General features: G+C 38.2%; 1 protein-coding gene across 1 annotated transcript in view; it reads left to right on the top strand.

Moving 5' to 3' along the window:
- Window positions 1-25,143, top strand: part of KCNK10 (potassium two pore domain channel subfamily K member 10) — a 55,784-nt gene that overhangs the window by 14,330 nt on the left and 16,311 nt on the right. The window contains exons 2-4 of the mRNA XM_042814498.1: window positions 8,455-8,783; window positions 15,311-15,428; window positions 17,886-18,046. Coding sequence (XP_042670432.1) covers window positions 8,455-8,783; window positions 15,311-15,428; window positions 17,886-18,046 — 608 coding nt within the window. The remainder of the gene's footprint in view (window positions 1-8,454; window positions 8,784-15,310; window positions 15,429-17,885; window positions 18,047-25,143) is intronic.

The following is a 25,143-nucleotide window of genomic DNA, read 5'->3' as shown; positions in this document are numbered from 1 at the left end:
TTTTTTTTTTTTTTTTTTTTTTTTTTTTTTTTTTTTTTTTCCCCACTATGTTCAGCTTCCCTACTTCTTCTCTAACTCCTCTTCCTTCTCCCCATCCTGAGTGGTGCAGGTAGATGCAGAACAGAGACTGTGGTGAGATCACAACAGTTCCTCTGTGGCTCTGCTTTCCCTGTGCACTTTTCCCTTGCTTCAGCATGGGCTTTCACTGTGGGTGCAGTTCTTCAGATAAATCTGCTCCAGAGTGGGCTCTCCAGGGGCTCAAGTTCTTCAGGAAATACCCACTTGCTCTGAAGCAGAGTTCTCCACAAATTGCCATATAGATCTCTGTTCCAGCATAGTCATTTCCATGAGCTGCATGGAAAGACATGGATTAATTCAAAACTTCTGTGAGCTTCAGAGGAGTCTCTACCAGCACATGGAGATCATCTTCCTCTTCTTCTTTCACCATGCTGTCTGCTGGATATTTTCTCACAAACTTTTTACTAATTTCTTTGCCTTTTTTTATATACACATTTTCAGAGACACCCTACCAGCTTCAGTGAAGGGCTTGCTATGCCCTGCACTGGATCTGCTGTGGACCTGCCTGGAACAGGTTGTGCCTAGCACAGGGCAGGCCTGTAGCCTCCCTGCTGCTAACAGCTTGCCACATAAATCCAGTACACTACCATAGAGATCAGATAGCCCAGCAGTTGGTTTTACTTGGACAGCTTGCTGCACAGCTATGTGGAAGCAGCTATGGAAGCACACTCTGGTAGTGTGGACAGGAGAAACTGGAAAATACAACTATAAAATTTGTCCCTTGGAAAAACCTCTTATCAAATAGGTGTGACAGCATCTTTCAGTAGTAGGCAAAATTCATTCTGATGAGTTGCTGCATAGAGAAGTTTCCTGTCTGCCTCTAAAGAAACTGCCTGGGAATGGCATAGACACTTAAATTCTACTAGTCCTTCTGATCTCCAATGTGCCAGCATCACTCTTCTTCGAACACTCTGGATAGTTGGGAAGCTACAGCTACAAAAGGAGAGATCTTAATGCAAAACAGTTTTGGCTGTTTAAGATTTTTATTTTTATTTTGTATGAACTACAGTTTTTCTAATGAAGAAGAATATAAGCCACATTATAAATCTGTGGTACTTTCTTGTTTTCTCATAAAAATTGCATTCCAAATCAATTAAGCAGCTGGGATATTCCAAGAGCTATTAATTAGTACGTATCAGTTATAACAAATAAAGCAGATTTCTGTAGATTTCTTTGGAAACTTACCAAGAATCATAATTTCAAGCATTGGCTGGGAATTTATGGCAAATAATTCAAAAATTGCAGAAGCTCTTTTATCTGACATTTTCCCCAGTGCTCCCAGAGATTATGAGGCACTGGTTAGACATGATTCCCTCTAGTACATATTACTGACATTTCTCTCCCTACCAATAGAGAGAACTCAGTGTATGAACTTTCCCTGTATTTCAGTAGTGTTATATTGTAATAGGATGAAATGCTGACTGTATGCCTCATGCAGTTTTATAACTTATATTCCTACTGTCTTCTCCCTGCACCACTCTGGGACTAGAGCAATTGGGAGTGAACATTGCTACTTTCAGTCTATGTTCAGACTTTTTGTTTTAATGTTAGTTGTCCTTTCTGCCTTTACCTGTCTCTCTTTCCATATTTAGCTGAGTGCCTTGCTACTGATGACTGTGTTTGCAGCAGGCTGCTGAGATGTTGCTGAAGTCAGCAGCACTAATACTGCATTAGAGATCCCACTTCAGGGAAAACAATGTTAGATTTAACCAGTGGGGTACTGCTGCAGTGAAAAGCTGTACACTCGGAGGCACTCTGTGCATTTTTCAAGCTAACAATATACCAAGCTTTGCTTTCATGAGCAGTAAAATGTAATAGTAAAGCTTCTCACTTTAACAGCAGTTTCCAGCAAAGCGCTGTACAAACAGGAGGGTGAAATTCCTCTTGTGTGGAAGGCTAGATGCAACTCTCACTGCTCAAATCTTGTGGTTGAACACCCTGAGGATTTGCAAAGGGACCAGAGCCAAAACAGCTTCAAACACATTGACACTGAAAGCAATTTTCTTGTGACTGTATGGATGCAGCAGCCACCAGACTGCAGCGCTTATTATTATGCCCCAGTCCAGAACAACAGCCACAGGGATACTCGTGTTCTGCCCCGTGTGTAATCGTAGCCTGCAGGCAGGATTTTGTCTCCCATTCCTTGATCACAGCTGGAATGTCACCTGTCAATTAGCCCACATCATGCAAAGATGCTGCACAGACACAAAAGCAGACACAATCATGGTCTACCGGGACTTTTTGCTCTAAAAGCCAGATTTTCTAAACTAGAGACAGATTTTCTATTGTCCTGTGTGTAAAAATCTGTACATTTATTGTGTTGGTTGAATGGATGCTCCCTACATTACAAAACATGTTTAAAGAAAAACACACACAGCAGAGACGAAGAAGAGAAGAAGGAGGCTGAAATAGCAAGCAAAGAAGCAGGTGGCCTGGAAATGATTAGCCACGTCCTCATAATGCAAAAATTTAATGGCTTAATGATTTTTTTGTTACACATGGCCAGAAACTTCTATTTTTCATTACTTTCCTCATGCAAATAGCAACTCCCCTGCTTACTTTCTGACACATAAATTCCCACTATCCATAAACCCTCATGTGTTTTCCGCTTGCGACATGCTCATGAGAAGTGCATATGGATGATAGCTTAATACATTGATAGCCTCATCTCTTCCTCGGCATACCCCTTGTCCCTGCTCTGGTTTCCAGGCATAGCCTCGTGATCTTAGCCCAAGCAGCCAGCAGCTAAAATCACTTGGGGGAGGTGGGAGAGGTTGTGATATTTAATGAAATACTTACAGACCCCTTTCCCTCAGAAGCTTCTCTTTGGAGATGAGCCATAACCTAAGAGCTCAAGATTATATGTCATTTGTTGGCAGGCTGTGCTTCTTCTTGCTTTTCCATGCTGGTTCATCAGGAAGCTTCTGATGCTAACTGCAAATTGTGGCCATTTCACAAGAGTGGTGGTAGGGGAGGGGCAAACAACTATAATACTCTGGACAGTGAAATGAAATAAATGAAGCTCCTAAAGGACACTACAAAAAAATACATCCTTCGGAGTCCCTTCATCCCCCATTTCCTTACTATCAATTTTAGAAAAGATAAGTTCTTTTATTTTTAGTGACCAGTTCAGAGAAACTGAACTGGATTTGGCTGGCATGTCACAGACTTTTCTGAGCCTTGGCACTCCAGGTCTTTGCTGAAACTTCACAAATTTGGCAAAATACCATATTTCTAAGTGGAGATAATGCTGTCTCCTTCAGCAGTGCTAAAGAATGTACAAGTGCTGATAACCCAGCATAGGATCTTGTGAAAGCAGTTGGAAGTATGACTTGATCATGAATTTTCTCTGAAACGGAACTGCATGTTCACATCCCTCTAAAATTCAAATTCAACTTCCTGTTCTAAGACAAAGACAAGGAAGACTCCATGGGAAATTTTGAACTGCACATCTATATAAAATTTTGAAGAACGCATTTCTTTTTTACTAAAAAGAACTTCCTGTCTTATGTGAATTTTAAGGAATATACAGATACTTACCTTAAGACGCGCATCAAAGAATATTTTTACTTGAACTGAAAGTACCTTATTGTCTTCTTGTCTGTATCCGCTAAAATGAGAGATGAAATGTCCAATAGTACATCTCAGAAATGTTGGCTGCCTGCAGAGAAGTATTGCAAGCTATCGGCCTACTTGCGGTTCACGGAGTGTACCTCCTGGTCTGCTGGAAATCTGCGGGCTTTCTACTCATTCAATTTGGATTGAGTCATGAATTAAACTCAAAGCCAGCTACAGGGCTTATGAATGCCTAAGTCTATACATCCTCTATCTGTTTCTGTGCTGAATCCTATGAAGTCAATGTTTGCATCAGATGTGTCAAAAATGCTCTATTAAACTTTTATGACAGTATACACACATTCCTGTGTGTCCCTGCAACACTGGATCACGGAAGAAAATAAAAGAACTATATAAGACATTCAATTAAAATTGACCTACATTATTTTCACAGGTAGATTTTGTAACAGGAACACCACAGGAAAGTGTCCATACTTTAAAAAAGATAATGTTTCTTTTACAGCTGTTGAGAAACTCCTCTAAAACCAGATTTTTTCAGTATCTAGTATGTTCTTAGTATACTGGATATGGTAGTTATCTATATGTGGGTCAGTGTATCAAAGCCACACTTATGCTTTTGTAATTAAAAGCCATCTGGACCTCCTCTCAGCAGTTTGGTACTTGTTTGATGCCACCCATTTGAGGCAGTTGTACTTTGAATCTCTCCATCTGGAAATATTCCCTTTAAAATAGAACTATTTTCACAACTTGTAGCAAATTATTTGGCGCACCCTGCTGCTGCAAAGCAGGGCCAGCTACACCTAGATATTCCTGACAGATTTTTGTCTAACTTGTTCTGAGAAACACCAATCTCTCTATAAAATATATTCCAGGGCTTTAAAACCTTTAGAGCCCTTCATCACAGTGTCCAATCTCAGTCTCCCTTGCTGCAATGTGAATAATTTTTTAATGTTGTTTATGTTGGATATGGCGGTGATTCATCAATGTAGAATTACCAAATTCAGGCATTTAGAAATCATGAGGAAAGTTTTAGAATTCATATGGTAGTTATGAAGAAGTACAACGTGAGTCTTTTTCTGCCATCCAGCTTCTGACTGTTGCTTACTAATCCTTCTCCTCAACTGTGCTGAGAAAGCTAGGGTTTGCATGGCACTTGCATGTGGTTTAAAGACAATGGGAGATTAGCACTGTCCCCTGATACATTTTGAGAAATGACAGGAAATAGAAAAACCTTTCTTGATCATTGAGTCATTTTATAATGGTCTGGAAAAGGATTTTACCTCTGCAGAATATGCCTTAGGGAATAATATTTTTTAATATTTTAATGTCTTTGTGGAAATAAGAGACATCAGACAGCTGAATCTTTTCTAGACATCATGTGTCCTGGTGGTAGCATGTTTGTGCTTTTGCAGTGAGAAGAAAATCTTCTAATTTAGATGATCAAATTCTTGACGGTTTAATTTGCAGCCACAAACAAATGATTAAAGCAAAGTGTGTATGCAATATCAAAAACAATTTTTAATTCAAGGCAAAGTCTCAAGTTGTGCTGCTTCAGTAACAACGTTTTACACTACGGATTTTGCTTTGCCCCAGTCTCTCGATGGTCAGTGGGCAAGAGCTTCTTTGATTCCTTTATTATCTTGGGTATTAGCAGAAATCAGCAGCTCACTTTATCAATGGAGAACCTGGCTGCTTTGTGCAGGAAATGTTTCAAGTGCAGGCAGTGGTGTTCTTAGAGGTGAACAAGGATGCTAACGATGCTAGATGCTAGATGCTAACTAGATGCTAACAAAGATGCTTCAGATGCTAACTTTTAATTTGTTCTGTACTGCCAGAATCTTCCCTTGTTTTATTTTGAAATTTATCCAAGGCTTTCTCTCGCTGCTTAAGGACTGTGTCATAATACTGGTGTTTTCCTTTGAAAAAGGAAAGGTATCCTTTCATTTGAGGCTACTTGTCTACCAATTTAGTGCATGCACATGACTGGAGGTTTATCATTGTTTCTAATGAGGCAGACTAAGTCTCCTTTGATATGATTTAACAAAGGACTGTATTCTGGGCAAAGCCAGACTGAACAGCAACTTGTTTTTAAAAACATGGTTTAATAAAACAGATACTGTTCTACATTTATTGCAAATGAATCCTTTTATCTTGTACTTTTGGTTTGTACCATAATCAAATCACAGAATTTAGAGAAACTTGCAACAAATAGGAAATGAATTCCTTTATTTCCATGCAGTGAAACAAGTCAGTTACATATATAGCTATAAGAGGAACTCTGTTAAATATTTCTGACCCTTTCATCATGATGCTTTATTCCTAGCAATACATGATTTTATGATTCTTTTTCTGTCAATCTGAATATTTGAGTGCTGTTTTCCTGTCTATAGCTTTTTGGGATGCTCAGGACTTCTCACTTTCCTTGATCCTAAGTTTTCTCATAGAGTGATGACAACTGCTGGGATGAATATCTACTCTGTTTTTTTTGATAAAGTGTCTAACTGCTGCTTTAAATCTATCCTGAAACATCTGGGGGGGTGCTAACTGCAGTTGTGCATTCTGTGTCAGCATTGTAAGAAAACCATCCCTGTTCCCCATCAGTTGCTTAACTAGCTGCTCCAGTAGAGTCTTCCTGTGTATTCATTTATATATGACAAAACACATTAAGATCAACATTTTTACATACCTTTAGGGTAGCTATTACTAACAGAAAACAAAAGCCTTTAACACAGTTAATATAAACAAATTAACTTTTATTTTAGAGATAAGCAAGGCAACCTTTGAGCTGTTAAAATTAAACAATATTCAAAAGATCCCTTTTTGTTCCCTGTTCTGAACTTCCCATCTTGTTCTTAAGCAAGTACAATATATTTTCCTTTAAAGAGAGAATCAAACAAGCTGTGATATTTCTGCAAAACTGTTATTAATATTTTGCCAAAATTATGACATGAATAAGAAACAGCATTTGTACTAGCAAAGAGGAAAAGAAAATTCAGAAAAAGAAGTTCTAACTCTGCCATCTCTTGACCTCTTGTTCAGATGAGTAAAGATAAATTATTTATGAGGTATCAAAATTAGGAATCTGCCTACACTGAAACATCTTTCAGCCTAAACCAGACTGTGCCAGTCAAGGTCATAGCTGTGTGAGTTCTTTCCTCTTACCACATGAACCATGGAATTCACAGAACTTACAATACATGGATGTACATCAGCTAAACCATTTCTGGGAATACTCAGATTTGTCTTAGTTCAGTAATGAGCTGTTGTGATTCAGATATAAGATGTCTCATGTCATTACATTCTACTGATACATGTTGGGAACCATTACCGATCTTTTGATGGTCAAACTAAGCAATTGTGCAACAGGTATTACAAAAATGAGGTAACAGAAGTGGAGTCCAACTCAGAGGCTTTTTTTCTTATCCTGGATCCTTTCTAAGGATTTATCTGAAGATACATATGAAGAGAAATATTAATTGTAAGTGTAAAGCAATTGTAGGCTTATGAAATTTCTTGTTATCAAGTCATCTGGAATTTCTATCTTCAGCGTGATGCTAAAAAGATGTATCAGTTCTAGGAAAATCTGATTTTAATAAAAAACTGAGTTCTTTAAATCATCAAGTACCATAAAATGTTTTCTTCTGGAAAGGAGTCATAGGCCACCTCAAACAGTTCAAATACTATAGAATTTGCATACACTACCACTCTGCTCAGTGACAGCTGCACTGTGGTAAGATTACAGTAAGGGTGTTTAAAATGAACCCAGCAGATTTAAATCCTTCATTTGCTACCATTACACCAGTAGATGCTGAGGAACCTGGTCTTGTTCTGCCACTGCTACCACTAACAATAGAGAGGAAGGAAGTGTGGTGCTGAGATCCCTGAACTAGTTGGGGGCAAGCCAGCTTTGATTTGAATGCCTTCGTAGCTTGGCATAGTGATTAGGCTAATAAGACTAGCTGAAATTCAGGGCTCATTAGCTCTGATGTAGTGCTAGGGTCATGCAGCTATGTGATCTCAGTCCCAAGATGGTAGGTCTGCCATCCACCTTGTGCTTGTTTCACTCTGCACCGTGCTCTGTTTTGCACTGAGAGGCCATATTAGTTTGGATCTGTCTAGTTAAGTTCTTAAGTTTAAAATAAACCTGACTAATTGAAGGTCCCTGTTCATACTTGGCATATGTGAGTGACTGACATTCAGGTAGCCGGACTATGCTTTGGCTTAAGAATGACTTGTTCTAAAATTTATGAAGCTGCCAGGCTTTAAGAAAATGTTTAGAACTAATGTTTCTGTGGATACTTGTAAATAATACAGGATTGCTTTTGCTGGTGTGCACCCAACAACATTTTGATTTGCAAAGCATTGTCTGTCTCAATACCAGGCCAGTAGTGATCACTGACTGTTAGCAGTTCTGTCTCCTAGCACAATCGATACTATTTTTACAATGATTTAATTACATAAATTCCTGCAAAGGTCCCTCAGCAAACATCACCTTGTGTAATGCATATCCTAACTAGTAAAAATTTTCACGTTCTTATTGGATAAATGATTTCCTGAATCTCTCTAAAGTTTTTGCTTATACAGCTCCTCTGTCCTCTTCTAGAGATAACGGGTAAAAAAACTCTAGAAGTGACCTAGGTATGAATGTGCAAAAAACATATGGACCCTTTCAGGTGAGAAGAATTATACATATGTGAATAATGTGGTTGATGCAACTTGAAAACGGTATTTAGGAAAATTGTGTGTGAAGATCAGATTCATGTGCTGATTTTGAGTAAAGGCTTTTACTTTGTGTTTCAGTGGCTGTTCCCTCACCAGTGCCAGCTTGTGAACCCGAGCCCAAAGCAAACGGGCATTACACATCTCCACGACTCTCTGTTTCCTCCCGAGCAATGGTTGTCGCTACCATGGAAGCACCTTCTCAGGGCCTGCAGACAGTCATGAAGTGGAAAACGGTGGTGGCCATCTTTGTTGTGGTTGTGGTATACCTGGTGGCTGGAGGACTCGTGTTCCGTGCCCTGGAGCAGCCCTTCGAGAGCAGGCAGAAGAATACCATCGCGCTGGAGAAGGCAGACTTTCTTCGGGAGCATGTTTGTGTAACCCAGCTAGAGCTGGAGACACTGATTCAGGTAGGGCATATGAAGATAACAGTATTTCTCAGACATCAGTGTGAACAGTATGGCAGTTTTCTGATCAGCTTTACAGATGACGTAAATAGAAATTGTCTTCGCTAGAATAATTAAAAATGTGTGCAAAGAAAATTGGAACTTAATATTTGGTACACATTTTTTGTGAGAGGTGACAAATTTTCAAAATATCTCTGTAAGTTTTCAAATGATATGAAGTCTTATTTCTCCAACATTAAACACAGCAACAAAGAGAGGCAACAGAATATGGTAGGTGGGAATTATGAAATACATATTCTGTCAAGAATTTTGAAGTGACAGGCACAGTAACTTATGGGTTTGCTGTTGAGAATATTAGGTAAATGAATGATTATGAAAGTATACAATTAAAAATAAAAAGTAATACTCATTTAAGAACTACAGATTTTTTTTAGTTCAGTTTAATATGAAAAGTTTTGAATAAATTTTGAAGTAAATAAGTACTAAATATCTAGGATGAAATAACATGCAATACAGGTCTGTCAAAGGTAGAGTTACATTTCATTGTTTAACATTCTAGACTTAGGAAAATATGGATCTCACTTATCACACTTCAGTACAGTATCTTTTAGGATTCCATGTAGAAACCTATCACTGAGCCTGAAGAAAATGGAGATTAGATAAGAGATGTGAGATACTGAAAGAGTATATCCCAACAGTGTCCAACATCAAAGTTCAACCTCATGTTTCAGACCTGAATTTGTCTGAGCTCTCCAAGAGCACAATATATTTAGGTGTGGGGTGTCATACTGGACACCCATTGTGATTTCAGTCTTTGTTTTGAAGAACACAGAATTGTAGTCTGTTCTATTGTGTCTGTCCACCCAGTTGTGCTATATAATTAGAAGTAAATCAAACTTCGTTTTACAAGGTATCACAGACATAGTATTTCTATTAGAAAACTGTTCCAGTATCTCATTGCTGTGACAACAAAAGTGTTCTGCTAGTTTCCAGCCTAAATTCATTCCGTATCTTTGTAGTTGTTCTACAGCCAACCTTCCTCCCTCCTTCCCCCTCCCCACTGCTTAATCGATTCCTTTCCCTTGCCCATGTGTGCAGATAGCAATGCTCTTCTGCTTCTCCTAAGCCAAACAACATTTTTCTGTTTCTTTGCAGATAGATGTGGGCACTCCCTGCTTGTACTGTATGTTCACAGAAGACAGGTCAGTTCTGAGTCAGAAGCTGTGTACCTGTGTTTGTGCAGCCTGGTACTTTAGCTAAGGAAGCAGCATAGTGCTGATGTGACTATACAGCTTTTGGATCAGGGCTGGCTTGGATCACACCCTTCATCTGTCTGCAAAAGACAGGTGAATATGCTTAGTTTGCAGTGTGAATTCTTCTGGTCAAAGATATTGGCTTACATGCATTTCTCATGGCAGTTTTGCAGAGATTAGCATTTTCCTCACCTCCTTAGTATGATGTAATGATTAGAGGATTAAAGTTGGTGTTTTCTGCTTTTTTGTGTGTGTGAAGGGGGAGGGGTGGGAAATGTCACTATTTAAAGATATGCAATATGCTTTGCTTATTGCAGAGAGTAGGGTGCAGATACAAACAGATACAAACAAGCTAAGCACCTCAACAGAAGGGTAGACTCCTGGAAACAGACTAGTAGAAATATTTTCAAATAGCTCCTCCTTCTATAGCCTAAAATATGTATCAATTTTAATTCTTTACTTTGCACAATCTTTTTTCTTTCTTTCATGTCAAAAGTGGCACTATTGAAATAATAAACAGGCTTGCTATGTGTTTAGAAGGCAAATGTTTCAAACAAATCTTATTGTCTTTTGAGATTTCAGTACATCCTCGGGCATTATCATGGTTAACTGGAAATCATCTGCAAAGATAAATTAAATGGGTTTAGTAGCTTAGCATGTGAATGTCTTAAAGCTAAGTAATGTGAAATATTGAGACAGATATGTCAATAAAGAACAACTTCCTTCGGATTTTTCTGTAAGTCTGGGGGTGAACCTGGTTCTAGAGGTGTAGCTGGGTGTGCTGGTACAGAAAACTGATTGTAACTGACTTGCACAGAACAATGAACCACTGCTCAAAGATGATATCAGGGTTAACATTGTGCTTTCATGTCGATGATCTCAAAAGTGACATCTCCCTAGCTGACAGAATGGATGACTGCATTGCACCAAATGTGGCATCTGCCCTTACAGCTGTGATTTCAGACTGATGTGACAGCCTTCACGGGTCCTGGCTGTTGTGCTGTGTGCAGTTATCACCTGACTGAGGGAACTATTTTTTATTAATGTCATTTGATTACCTGATAGCCTCGAGATAGAATATGAAAAAAGAGAGACCTTAGAACTGGCGTGTTTCCTTTCATTGTGGGGGTGGCTCTAGAAGAATCTTTTAAGGAAAAGTGTCTTTGTTAAACTAATGATGGAAAAAAAAAATAAATCTTACAAAGTATTCTCCTTTGGAAAATCTGCAAAGAGGATGTATGATACTGTACAAGGAAGATGTGAAAAATTCAATATGGATGAGGTGTGGTTTAAAATTTATCTTCAGTAGTCCATTGCAAATTCTGTCATTGGTTGTGCAAATGTGAATTGCCCAACTGATTTGCTAAGTTCAGACATGGAAGTTTACTCAGACTTCAGAAGAAATATAGTGATGCAAGCAGTGTAAATATCTACTAAGACACAAATCTAGATTAAAGTTATTTAAAATACATATTTATCTCATGTTTAGTCCTGATCTAATACTAACACAATGACAGAGATGTTTTCTTCTGAAGACAAAAAAAGTGTTTCCCAGTGCAGTTTATCTTGTTCCACCTGAAGTTCTTACTCTGTACATTTTTAAACCTCATTACTGCTTCTGAAGATTTCTGTTGCGGTGAAACAAATTCATTGTTTACTGCCTTATGTGATCTACTACTTGAGTCAGTGGTGAATGGCAGAGTGAGCTAATGACAGAATCGGATACTTTATTCCAGCACTTCCGAAGATGAATTTTCAGAGTGTGAGAGAAAGGAAATGAAGAACACAATGAAAGAGAATGAAACTTCAGTTACTTAACTGAATTTAACTGTACCGTACCCACTTGAAAATATCACAGAAGGCAACTGGACTGAAGTGATTGGATATAAAACTGGAAAAAAAAAATTAGTAATTACATATATTTACACGGTTATGAGAAATGCTTTTTTTCTCTCATGGCATAGCTATATAAGCAATGAATATATAGGTGTTATAATTAAGAAATACACAAGAGTTTGGCTAAGCAGGTTATTACACCAAAAGGAATAGATAAAGGACTTATCTTTGTCCTAGGCTTGCTGGAAAACTCCTAATGGAGGGATCTCCAGAAGGAGATCCTTCCCCCCAGGGTCTGGGAGAGGCGGAGCCAAGCTCCACCCCTTCCAGCAGCACAGGTGAATTGCCTTCACCTGTGCTCCCAGGGCTGATTCATTGCTTGCCTCAGGTGATCAATCAGAGATTCAGGCCACAATTTAGCAGTTCCCACACTCATGGCATAAGCTTATTTGTAGAGGGTATAAAAAAAAAATAACCTTGCCTTTGTAATAATGCACACTTGGTGGTTTTATGAAGAGATTAAGTTATTTACAACTAGGAGAGGCAGGTAAGAAGACCTCCAGTGTGTTTTGGTGTAGTAATTCCTGTGGGTATAATAAAGGTATTGATATTCTTTCTGTGTAGTCTGTGCACCATACGTGGGCAAACGCTTTCATAATGAGCCCCACTTCTGTAATAAGCCCTGCACCATGACGTAAGGGTGTGGCTTGCTGCTGTAACAAGTTATTTACATAGATTATTGGTGGCCTGTTGTTTTTGTTTTTTTTTTTCTCTTTTCCTTCAGGGTTTTGTTTAGGAGTGGGAATGGTTTTAGTAAAATAAAAAATAAAAAATAACCCACTTAGGAACTTAATCATATTATCCATGTCCACTAATGACTACAGCAACTCTAATGAGTTAGACTGTAAGCTGAAAAGGAAGTGGAGTTTGAAACGCGTAAGTCAGATGTTACTGGCTAATTATGCTAGGAAGCGTTCATATTTCTGATAGGCACTTTTGATTAGAGTTCTGAACTACTTTTCCCTTGAAGATAAACAAGACAGGGAACATCCTGTGAAGATATCCTGGAGCACAAGTCTTATGAGGAGTGGCTGAGAGAGCTGGGATTGTTTAGTCTGGAGAAGAGGAGGCTCAGGGAAGACCTCATTGCATTCTACAACTTCCTGAAGGGAGGTTGTGTGAAGAGGGATTTGGCCTCTTTTCCCAGGCACCGAACAGGACCTGGGGAAGTGGTTGCAAATTGTACCAGAGGAGGTTTAGGTTGGACATGAGGAAAAACTTTTTCTCTCAGAGAGTGGTCAGGCACTGGAATGGCTGCCCAGGGAGGTGGTGGAGTTGCCATCCCTGGCAGTGTTCAAGAGGCATCTGGATGAGGAGCTGCAAGATGTGGTTTAGTGCTTGTGGTGTAGCAGTGGTAATGAGAAGATGATTGGACTAGGTGATCTTATAGGTTGTTTTCAACCTCATGATTCTGTGATTCTATGTGAGTGATGTTCTATTGTATGTAAATGACAATTTCCTTCTATGATTCTATATTTCAGTTTCAGTGTAGGAAACAAACTGAGCTGGGAATGGTGCAGAACTTTGCAGCTGTTCTGTAGATATGTTGCTTCGAGAACTCAGCTGAGACATTTACAGGGAGTAGGGACCTCTCTGGACTTAGATCTGAATATTTGCAGATGGGAAATGCAAAAAATTTCATGATCTGTGTGAAGTGAGAGAGTCTTGCCATCGAGATTATCCCTGTTTGAATTTTGTGCAAGTCTTAGTTTAGCAGGATACATCTGTTTAGGTGAACTCCAGGTGATGGTGGTGGTAAAGGGATCCTTTAATCATTACATGACCAAAAATTGCATATTAATTGCTGGTAGCTGCAAGGCTTCTCTGCTTTTCCTGCCCACTTCCTGTTCTCCTAATATATTCATCACTGTGTATAAAGTGCTGGGTATTTATCAGATGCAATGAAGTAGCTGGGTATTTATAAATGAATGATGTCAGACAAGCTTTAAAGAAAAAGAAAATGATTTGTTGTGGTTGTGAAGGGAGCCTGAGACGCTGTAAGCTACCTAAGGCAATGGGAGATGCTCCTTTACTTCAGCATTCAGTGTTTGGCCCTAACAGACTTGCTAAACTGTGCAAACTCAAATGTGTTTTAAGTGTTGCAATTAGCTCTATGACATTCACACACTCATGGGGAAGGCAACCAGCATTCCTTGACAGAAGTAAGGTGCCAGGGTAGCTGACAGCATGTCATGGCCTATTTAAACAGGCAACCTGTCTGTTATGCTGATTTATGCTCTTGTAGGTAAACAAATGATCTCTGATTTCACAGCACCTGCAGTATGCCAACAATGGTACAGAAGCCCTTTCAAAGGGTTTGGTCCTAAACACTTTCTTACCCTAAATTCTTATTTCCTCACATACAGACAGGCACTGAGGTGCCCTGCTGGCTTCATGTAACTAGTCCAAGTCTCCAAGTCTGGAGTTTGCTCATCCTGTAACTTTATGGTCAGCTTTGCCTGACATGCAGAAACAGTATTGAAAAGAGTTGTCCTATACTGATCTCCTTAGATACACCCCACCTCTACATTTGTCTGCCTCTTCTCCTCCAAATCTTTTCCCCATGTTGGCACTAGTGTTTTTGGCAGTAATGTTTCTGAACTTGCAGTGCGGGAGCAGGTTAGCTGATACTAAGCCAAGCAAAAACATGTAACTTTCAGCAGGTGCAGTTCTGAGTAGACTCACGTTAGCTTAAGCTGACTTTGAAGCTGCACTACTCACACTACTTTGCTGCTAGAAGTGGCTTCTCTGACCCCTTTTTGTCAACCATGTGATGCTTGCAGACATTCTCCATTCCCTCTGTCCCCATTCTCCATCCTCATTCTTTGTCCCCCAATCCCTGATTGCAAAGTTGTTTCATGATGCTTCCGCAGTTGTTACTTTTCAATGGCATATTTATATATAATTTTTACTTTAGTTAGCATAAAATATAAAAAACCTTATCAATTATTAGTTGCTTGGGAAATAAAATCTTTGGCTGACTAGCTTCAGTTGACCTCATGAACATTATTTGTATTTACCACCTTTCTTGCTGCTTCCAACCTCAGCTGTTCACACTGGGGAATTTCTTCCTCTGACAGTTACTGCTGCAAGAATGTTATTTATGGATCTCTTTTGGTGTTGGACTTCTTCTTCTCCAGTGCTTTGTATCTTTTGTCATTTATCTATGTATTGTGTCTTTATTCCATTTCAATATCTGTTTGGTTTAGTCATATATTCAGATCTTGTGTACAGAGGATACTAATATACTTGGAGCAGGTATTAAAAAGTAAATCTAAGCTGTTCTCATGGCCCTAATAAATTATTTTTGGAGCCTATACTTATTTGCATTGGATACTGTAAGGCACACACAAGGCTGATTTGTTGTCTTTTTCTTTGCAGCATGCTATTGATGCGGATAATGCAGGAGTCAGTCCCATAGGAAATTCCTCTAACAACAGCAGTCATTGGGACCTTGGAAGTGCCTTTTTCTTTGCTGGAACAGTCATCACAACAATAGGTATGTTTATGTTTATCTTTTAAAATACATAGTCAAGTTGAGAGCTGGATTACAAGTAAATTTGTGGAAGGTAGATCACAAAGAAGTGGCTAATCTGTATTTTGGTTCTCAGGAGGTGTGCCTTGTTGTGTCTCAAGGGCATTGGGCCTCTGGGTAAATAATCAGAAGCTGTTTCCATAATTAGGGTGGAAAAACAATGCTGAACTGAAAACAAGCATCACTGATGTAGCTGAGGGTTTATTATGCTGTTCTTAATGTTAGGGCAGGTGAACTCAATTATCATGAAAGATCAAGTATCAGTACTAGATGGAATAACTGTTATATGTTGTTGGCAATTTGAATTTTAATATTAAAAGTTAATTCACCCATGAGTAACTCTCTTTCATCGATTTTGATATATACTTTTAAATTTAGTACAAAATTTCTTTTTTTGGCACTACTACTTGTAACTGGAAATGTATCCACATAATTAACACATTATATCTTAAAAACCTTCCTTATTTTCATACCAGTAGTATGTTACTGGAAGGAATGTCACAAACTGTAGATTATGAAAAAAAAAAAAAAAAAAAAAAAAAAAAAAACCAAACAAAAAAAAAACGAAAAAGAAAAACCCAAACCAAACCATTCTGGAATTTGTGGCCGTGAAATATTTTTACTTTTTTTTTTTGTTATGTGAAGAGTGTTCTAATAAGCTTTTCTTGAACCACTGATTTTAGTAAATTTGTTATTCAGGCCCTTGTCATTTGTGTCTCCTGTATATTGTGTCCAATGTATTTAGTGTCTTCATCTCTGAATGCTTATGCTAGGTGTGCTAGGGTTTCTGTCCTGTCTTCTGTGAACAAGTTACTCAAAGATGAAGAAGTTGGATTTTTATTATTCTGTTCTGAAGGAAAATAAAATAACTGATATCACTAGTGGCAAAGTTAATCTCCTGATAATCATACATTGGCTTTATAATTTTAAGTTTGATTTCAGTGCTGTCTTGATTAGGAGTCAAGAGTTTGGAAATCATTGGAAAATTTTTTGGCTTTTTATTTGCGTTGCTTTTAAGTATTCTTCTCACTTAAATCACGAGAGTCTGATTTCTTCAAGTTCTTTACATGGCTAATACAACAAAATAACCTGGTGCATTTGCAAGACTTGCTGTGTTGCCCAAACAGTAGAGTCCTGGTGCCTTTAGATCAGTGGAGTCTTGTGCCTTTACTTTGTTGTCAGGATGAGGATGAAAGAGTGATTACATAAAGCATACTCCTTTGTGTGGTCCTCTATATGCTAAGCTACATTGCCATGTTTTTTTAATGGCAGCATTAAAAATAAAACCAGGCGGTGGAGATAAAGAAAACATTTCTGAATCAAATGTTTATAAAACCCTCCCTAAATATTTGTTTACTCAGTAGACCCAAGTGGCAAGCTTTTAAATTACTCATTGAAATAAATGCCACTTTTTAGGCAGTTTATGTAAGCATATTCTTTGGCATCTGCTATTAAAATAACTTACTGAAAAGAACTTGGATGTTTGCCCATATCTGCTTTAAGTTCTCCATGAATGAGATTTTTAAAGGCTGCATGAAGTCTACGTATTGTGTCTGGGCAAGAAAATGGTTTTATTTTACTCACCAGAGCCCTGCTAGTATCCCTGTTATGAAGACACTCAGTCGATTACTTGGTCATTCTCAGTCCACTAGTGAGTGAAGCCTGAATTTTCTCAGACTTTTAGGAGAAATCTGGGATCTCGGATGCAGCTATGAAAAGGACTGTGGTTTGGAGCATAGATAGTGTTGTGAGTCAGCATAGTCCTTTCTCCATCATGTGAGACGGATTTGTCCAGTGTTCGTGTTACAGAATGCTGGTTATCACAATCATGTTGTCTCTGGATCACCTTCAGATCAAACCATCTCTGGTGTAAATTAAGTAGGACTGTAGTATATATTCCTCATATTCCTGTTCCTAAATACATTCTGCTACCTTCCCATGTGTTGCAAAATCTGAAAAATTCTTTCCTGTGGCTTTAAGAGGCAGTACAAGTGTGTTTTCTTTCCACTCATCAGAGTGGTGAGGGGAGAGGAAATTATGAGCTAACCACTGAAAATGAGTCTTGTCGGGTGAATTGCACTCCTGTCAGGAAATAATTGACAAAGCCTGAGAGGAGAAGCAGTGTGCAGGCACCACGCCAACACTGCATGATCTTTGTGCCATGATAAGTCAAGCTAGATTAGTTAATCACAAAACAACTTTAAATAGGACCTAAATTTATAGAAGAAATGGGTAACTGAGTATACAAATGAAGAACTAAATCTCTATGGATAGCTTGCCTGGGAAGTGACGTCATTCCATGGAAAATCTGTAAATAGAAATCACATGTGGAACAAAGGCATCTCTGCAGTAACAGCCCATTAGTTTTTCTAAAAAGCCCCATGTAAGTTTGAAGTTTCCAACAACTATTTTTCTCTACAGGGTATGGAAACATTGCCCCAAGCACAGTTGGAGGCAAGGTATTCTGCATCTTGTATGCCATCTTTGGCATTCCTCTGTTTGGCTTCTTGCTGGCTGGAATTGGAGACCAACTTGGAACAATCTTTGGGAAGAGTATCGCAAGGGTGGAAAAGGTTTTCAGAGTAAGCTCTATCAGTTTTTTGCTTCCATTGTGTAACTTGCTTTTAATTCTGTCGCTGTTACCTGCAGTCCTTTTTACATATTGGGCACCTTGAAGGATTTACATTGCGAGCTGAGAAGATAATCTCCTTAAAAGCCTTTGTAGTCAGTTGAAAGAAATTGACTTCTCTAGATGGTGATGCAGGAGTAGGCTCTGTATTTCCTTTCTGAGGACCCATCATCTTTTCAGTGACTATAGACTATCTCTGGAGAATATATCTACTAAAATAGTTTCTTTACAAGGACTAGTTTAAAACAGCCTTCCAAACATCACAGGTTATTTTTGACAAGTATGTCTGATCGCTGAACATAGAAGTTAGTATAATATTAGGTGAAAGAGGGATGCTGAGTAGGTCCTGACTGTATTATATAGTAAACTTAAAGGACTTGGAAATCGGGGTTACTGGAGTAAATACAAACTTGGAAAGAGAAATACCTGACTGATACACTTTCGCTGTGAGAGACCGATGCCCTGGAGTAGATTTGCTGGTAAAAGAACTGGTACAATACCTGTACGTCGAATTGTTTTCATTGTGTTTACCCACTCTATGTACCTTATGCACATAGACTTCTGCATGGATTTTCCAGATTTGAATAGGTCATATAATTTCCCTTCTTCTAACTGCTACCATCTATTTTTTGGGTCTATATCACCAAGAGCAATTCTTTTGCAAGCACTGCTGCAGGCCTGGCAAATGATAATTTGCTAATTTGCCGATGATTCACTTCAGGGATTGTCTTTTTGAAGCATAACTTCTAGAAGTGACCTGTGGTTCCTTTGGAAGCAGCGTAACTGGAGGTAAGTCTTTCCAGGGATGGAGAAGATGAAAAGCTGTCCAAACTGGTTAGCGTAATAGGCATCTATTTCTAAAACATTCCCACAGATGAGAGCAAATTACTTGTAGCTGTATTTTAAAGGAAATAATTGAGTATTAAACTGGAGTATGAGCAATTTCCTTTTTAATTAACTTACTGTGAAGTGTCCCAGACTAGCCATAAGGAGTGTCTCTCAGACTAAATGTGGAAAAAGGTGGCTGGTTGATTACGGGTGAGTAAGCATTTACATGCCTGACTGAGCACTTGAAAATGGCCTACATTTTTATGAACTAAAAATAAGGTTATTGAAAGGTGACTGGCTGGTTCTGCAAAAACAAAAGTAGCCAAGATCATTACTTTCTTTTCAGGCTAGCTTCTTGTTACTGTACCTACTTTACCTGAAAGGAATCTCGGAACCTTCCAGACTGCTTCTGCTTCCCCAAAAGTACAGTAGTTATAGTGTGAGTCAGAAAGTCTTTGATTAATTCTCAACTGTACTACTGGCTTTCTAGGTGACTTGGACAAAACCATTAAACTGTCAGCATGATAGTTTACAAATAAAAATAATACATGTCCTATTTGAAGTATTTTGAGATTCATAGATGAATGCTGATACTAATAATTAATACAGAATATTGCTCTTCAGCACATAATGGGAGTTCTTTTAGTATTCAAAGTACTCCTTTCTTTCCTTGATTTAATGCAGTTACTTGTTTTTTATAATCATCCAAACTATTCCTTTTCCTCCTTGGTATTTTGAGAGCCTCCAAAGCAATGTATATATCCCCAAGATATGTTTACTCCTTACATATATGCATATATATATAAAAATATATGCGTAATATATACTTTATTATTAGCTACTGCAAATTATAATAATCATTATAATGATAATAGCTATATAAATTATTAATATGTTTTGTTTGCATAATCGGAAACCATGTATGTTTGAAACTAATCAGACAATCCAGAAGTGAAGCAACCGTTCTTGATTTAATTATGAGCAGTGAGCAAAACTTAGCTCTGCATGTAGTTTTTGTTATTCAATGTATAAGACTTCTTACTTTGTCTCCATGAGGAACTCAAATTCAACATATTTGTGGGCATAAAGCAACCCACTACAACTAGAGAAGACACAAAAATTTGCAGAATACTTGTAATGAGACTGAAAGGTACAAATGTAGGCTAAGAAGACACAAGAGCTAAGAAAATATTGAGTGGTGTGCCTCAAATCCTTTGGAGGCTCACTGACTATGTATCAGTATCTATTGATATTATATACTGCATTTCTAAAAGCTTTTGAGAAGTTTTCTCATCAAAGGGTATAAGAAAATCAAGCTGTGGTAAGGAAAGAGAGAAGATCTCACACATCAGTAACTGTCTGAAGGAGAAATGGAGATTAGGAGTAGGGCATCGGTGTGAATCAGCTGGAGTCCTGTTGGAATCTTACAGTTTTGACAGGAACGGTCTGGAGTGACTCAGACAAGAAGATGAATATGCAGATGACAGAATCTACAGATGATAGAGTCTGCAAATTGCATCTCTAGATATTTCAGAATAGCTAAAACGAAAGGTGCAAAATGATGATGATAAATGAAATCTAGTGTTAGCAATACAAAATAATGCTGAGTTCTTTAGTTTGAGGAAAGAAATTCTAATATATTTAGTCAGAGATGACAATTGTGTTTCACTACTCCTAGAGGGACTTGGGATTACTTTTTTTACTATTGTGGTTGGTTCTTTGAAGACAACTGCAAAACCTATTGGGGGTTAAGAAGTGTAAGAGTGTCAGCAAAGGGGCTGAGAACCAGATGGAAAAGATCCTTCTGTATCTGCACAAATCTATGGTGCAATTGCACGGTGAGCCCCCCATTCAGTTCTAATAACCCAATTTCTAAAACAATTAAGAGAAATTAAAAACAGTACTACGGTCTGCACCTGCAGGCCTTGTAGCTGAATCTCTAAGGCTGCATTCACTACTTACCCATATTATTTGCCCATTCTAATAGGTTCTTGCCTCTCTAGAAGATCATGGGCAATTTGGGACAGTCCAGCTTGTACATTTGAGGAAGGAACTTCATAAGGTCTTATCAAATAGGCACTACAGCCAGAGTGTTGAGAGAATATTTCAGCACAGGAGCTGGACACATGCCACTGCATGTTTTGATTATAAAAGTAATGTTGCCACTATTTCAGTGTGTAGATAACCAGAAAAATAACTATTTACTTCTCTGTGATTAAGGAGGGTTGGAAGTACTTCACTGCAAAACAGTGCTTTGGGAAAACAGGAACTTTCACATATCTTTTTAGGAAAGGGATGCACTGTATTGGACTTCAGAGAGGAATCCTGAACATCACACATTGGCTAATGTATGCTGTCTCTCCTATTGTAATAATGCTGCTTCATAAAAGTAAATAAGCATCAACCAGGTCACAGACATAAACCAAAGTATCCCCTGGACAAACTCTCCCTGTTCAGCTACTGATTACTCTGATATAGGAGTTAGAAATGATGATCTTTTTTGTGTCCCTTCCAACTTGGGGTATTCTATGATTCTATCTTCAATAACCTGGACAGAAACTATCTTCAAATCTGTTCTCACTTAGACACAAATGTGATGGTTAAAGAAATGTATGTACAGGGTCATTAAATGCACTACATATTCATGAATCATTCAATATCTGGGCTTGGTGCTGAACTGTGTTCCAAGCTCATCTGAGAAAATCAAGTAAAAACTCAACATTTAATTGAAAAATTGATATTTTTTGTAATCATTTTCAGCTAGCATTGACAATATAGAAATTAAATATACGTTGAAAGGTGGCATAAAACCATAAAAATAGTGCTGTTACCTTGCATGTGGGGGGGATCTTATGAATGACCAGAGGCTGTTTCTATAATAAATAGCAGAACAAACTCCATTCTTTTAGATTGTTCTATACACACAGAGGTTGAAAGCATCTAAAGATAGAAAGGGTAGCGCTCCAGAGTACACAGCTACAGAATGCTTTGTTGTTATCCTGAGTTAAATATAGGCTGGATTCAGATAGTCTTTATTCAGACTTTGTAACAAGTCTTTAGTTCTTAACTGGAGGTAGATCGGATGACCATAACCAGACAGATCTTCCCTCAGTTTGCAGTGCGGTACAGATGCAGACATTGAGTGTGGGCACATCATGCTCCTGAGAGGACGTCAGGATTTTCTAGCATGTAAAGTAAAACTGCTGGGAGCATTTCCTAGTCTTGACTCCTTTCACTGCTCTAGCTTACTGCAGCGGTGCTGAGGACAAGCCAGGCAGTACAGCAGGTAGGGCATGGATGACCGTACAGGAATGGAAGTAAGCAGTCAGAAACATGGTTGGTGGCAAGACTTCTCTACTGAAGCTTGTGCATCTAGAAAGTACAGTACTTTGTGTAGAAATACAGTGTGTCTGTAAACAAACCATAATTCACTGAATGAGAATTATCAGAACAGGTACATCTGATGCCTGTCTTTCCAGTGTTAAGCTTAAAGAACTTGTTTGCCTGTTGATCTCTTGAGAAATGATGTGCTCCGGATATGAAAGACCTGTGTTACGGAAATTACATGCATTTCCCCCCTTCCCCCAAAAAACAAACCAGCAATGGGCTTTATCTAAACCTGGAAAAAGATACAGGGAAAAGCAGTTGTTGTTGGAAGTTGGGATGGAAGTGGGGCAGAAGTAGAAATCCCACTGAGCCACTGAGAAGCTTTCTTTAAGCAAATTCTAAAGCTTTAACTTCCTAAACACTGTTGTTTGCCTTTCTGGATAGATTAGATCTATCCTAGCTATTCTTTCTCTTAGAGAATAAAATTCTTTTTAGTGATTTTTGGCTGCTTTATTCTCTTTTGTTATTGTACCGGTGACAGGATTTATCTTTATGAATTCCTTGTCTAAAAATGAGTGCAACAACTCAAGGGAAAGAAACTTTGTAGAGGAGAGTAACTGGTCCAATGAAGCTGTAAGAGATTTCTGCTTCTCTACCAGGTTAATGCCATAATTCAGAAACCCCATCTGCTCCCTGCAAGGCATCCATCACTCTGTACTCTGTATCTTGCAGACCCATACCAGCATTAGTTCTTATTTTCTTAGCAGATATGTTAAGCTTTTAGATGATAATGTTCTCAAAGCCTGAAATTGAAATTCAGATCACAGCTTAGGCAAAATAGGAAATCATTCAGGATTTGCAATTGTTTTTATTGCATTCAAAATTTGACATATAGTTAATAGATAAATGTATAGGAAAATTAGTGATGTTACCTAGCAAGAGCCTATACACAGTTGTGAATATATGATGTTGAAAAGTTTGCACTCTGACTTTGTTAATAAAATCTGACACCTTCATTTCTGAGCATATAAAGTTATGCCAAACTGATGGAAAAGTTTCATCTCTACTTCATGACATCTAATCAAATAATACCAGAAATCAACAAAATCTCTTTTAAGTTCTATTTCATTTCCTTACTAGCCAATGTCAGTGTGTTATTACAGTAGCTGCTAAAACTTCACTGAGACTATAAATATCCTATCTTAGGGTTTTGTTTTTGTTTTGTTTTTAATATAGAGTTATTTACTGTTACTTTCTGTACGATTAAAAAGCTGTGTTTTTAATATTTTAATTCTATTTCACTTTTATCACACTCAAGCTTTCACAGAGGAATGAGCTAGAACAATGATCAATCTGCCATCTGCTGGTATTCTATCTCTGGACAGAACTGTCAGGAGAGTATGAAATTCAAATCAGTGGTGCATGTACATAGTATTATTCCAAGATGACTCAAGACTTATGAGCTGAAATTCCAGTGTTCAGAATTTAGTCTAACAGTTTCCTGAGTCATTTCCACCAAAACGAAATGTCTGATGAATATAAAAATTCTGCTACCAGAAAGGAGTCCTTTGCTTTTGTAATTTAATAAGAAATTCTTATTGTTGCAATAAAGACAGTGGATCTAATTACATTCTATTATACGTTATTACCACGTTGAGACCATAGAAGCCAGGCAGGAACAGGACTTCTGTATTAAGATTGTGTAGAAACAGTCATTTATAAACATTATTTTTAAATGGACAGGAAAATACATAGGCAGAGGAAATGTGATTTGTAGCAAATGACAAGTTGGTGTGAGATAGAAAGTTTTGGAGGGAAGAAGCCAACTGGAAATTAAAAGAGAAGTGAGGCTGAGAAGTTGGAAGAAGTAGTTAAGGATGACAGAAATTAAATGGAGCTGACATTAAAATATTGTTAGAAGAATGGGGAGGTAGAATCAAACAGACGTTCACAGAGGAAATTTTCCCCCATAATTTCAGGTGTATTTTGATCTATCCATCTGTCTCTGCTCTACTCATCTTCCTGCTTCTCCAAACCTGGAACTGCTGTTAGGTTCTTCCTTGCAATTATTTTCTATGGGATATGTGATGGACAGGAAGTAGAAAGCAGGCGCAATTGCACGATTTCCTCAGAATAGACTTCCCTCATCATAATTCTGCAACCAATAAGGTCACAGCAAGGAATGAGTGCTAAGGCTACTTTACTTTCTTCACCACTTCACATCAGCAGCCCCTGTTACAGAGTCCTATAATGTGTTAACCTTGCTGGATGTTGATACACAAGACAGATAGGGCCTTGCTCTTTCAGGTGGATGAGTTGTACATGAGTCTTGCCTTAAGCTGACTGGCCTTGCAGCCATCCTAGGCAGACATTACAGATGTAGGAGTGAAGACTCTGAAAACTACTACTGCAAGGAATGCATCTAGTACAGCAATGTAGGAAGTGTGTGGTAGACTTACAGTTGAGCTCCCTTTCACTGCAAGAATTATAATAATATTTCTTATGAAGTTGCTAAGTTAGCTGCAGAATGACTTCGAGAAAGAGATAATGCAAATTCTATTGTCATTCACAAGATCACCTTGTTACCGAAGGACCAAAGGTGATTTAACCTTGGAGAGAAACATTACACAGTGTGAACTGACTTGAAGCTGTTTTCATTTGAATTTTGCAATTTTATGCCTCTCTCATTGCTTAGGAACTTGGTTCTTTGAACCTGCTACTGTTTTGCTCCAGATGCAGCAGAATAACTTGCTCAGGAAAAAATTAATCTGTCTGGTGAGAGCTTGTACAGATGAAAAGATTTGTTGTACAGTGCTGATTTACAAGAGCAGTAGAAACAGCAAATGCATGTAAATCTCAGCTCATTACCTATTCTTCTGCCTGTAACTCCTGAAG

Source organism: Centrocercus urophasianus, unplaced genomic scaffold (assembly GCF_019232065.1).
Source record: "Centrocercus urophasianus isolate 14NV4802_14NV808 unplaced genomic scaffold, USGS_Curo_1.0 seq_14, whole genome shotgun sequence".
NCBI classification, from domain to species: Eukaryota; Metazoa; Chordata; class Aves; order Galliformes; family Phasianidae; genus Centrocercus; species Centrocercus urophasianus.
The sequence above is the reverse complement of the archived record's forward strand: the minus strand, read 5'-3'. Positions and strand labels throughout refer to the sequence as shown.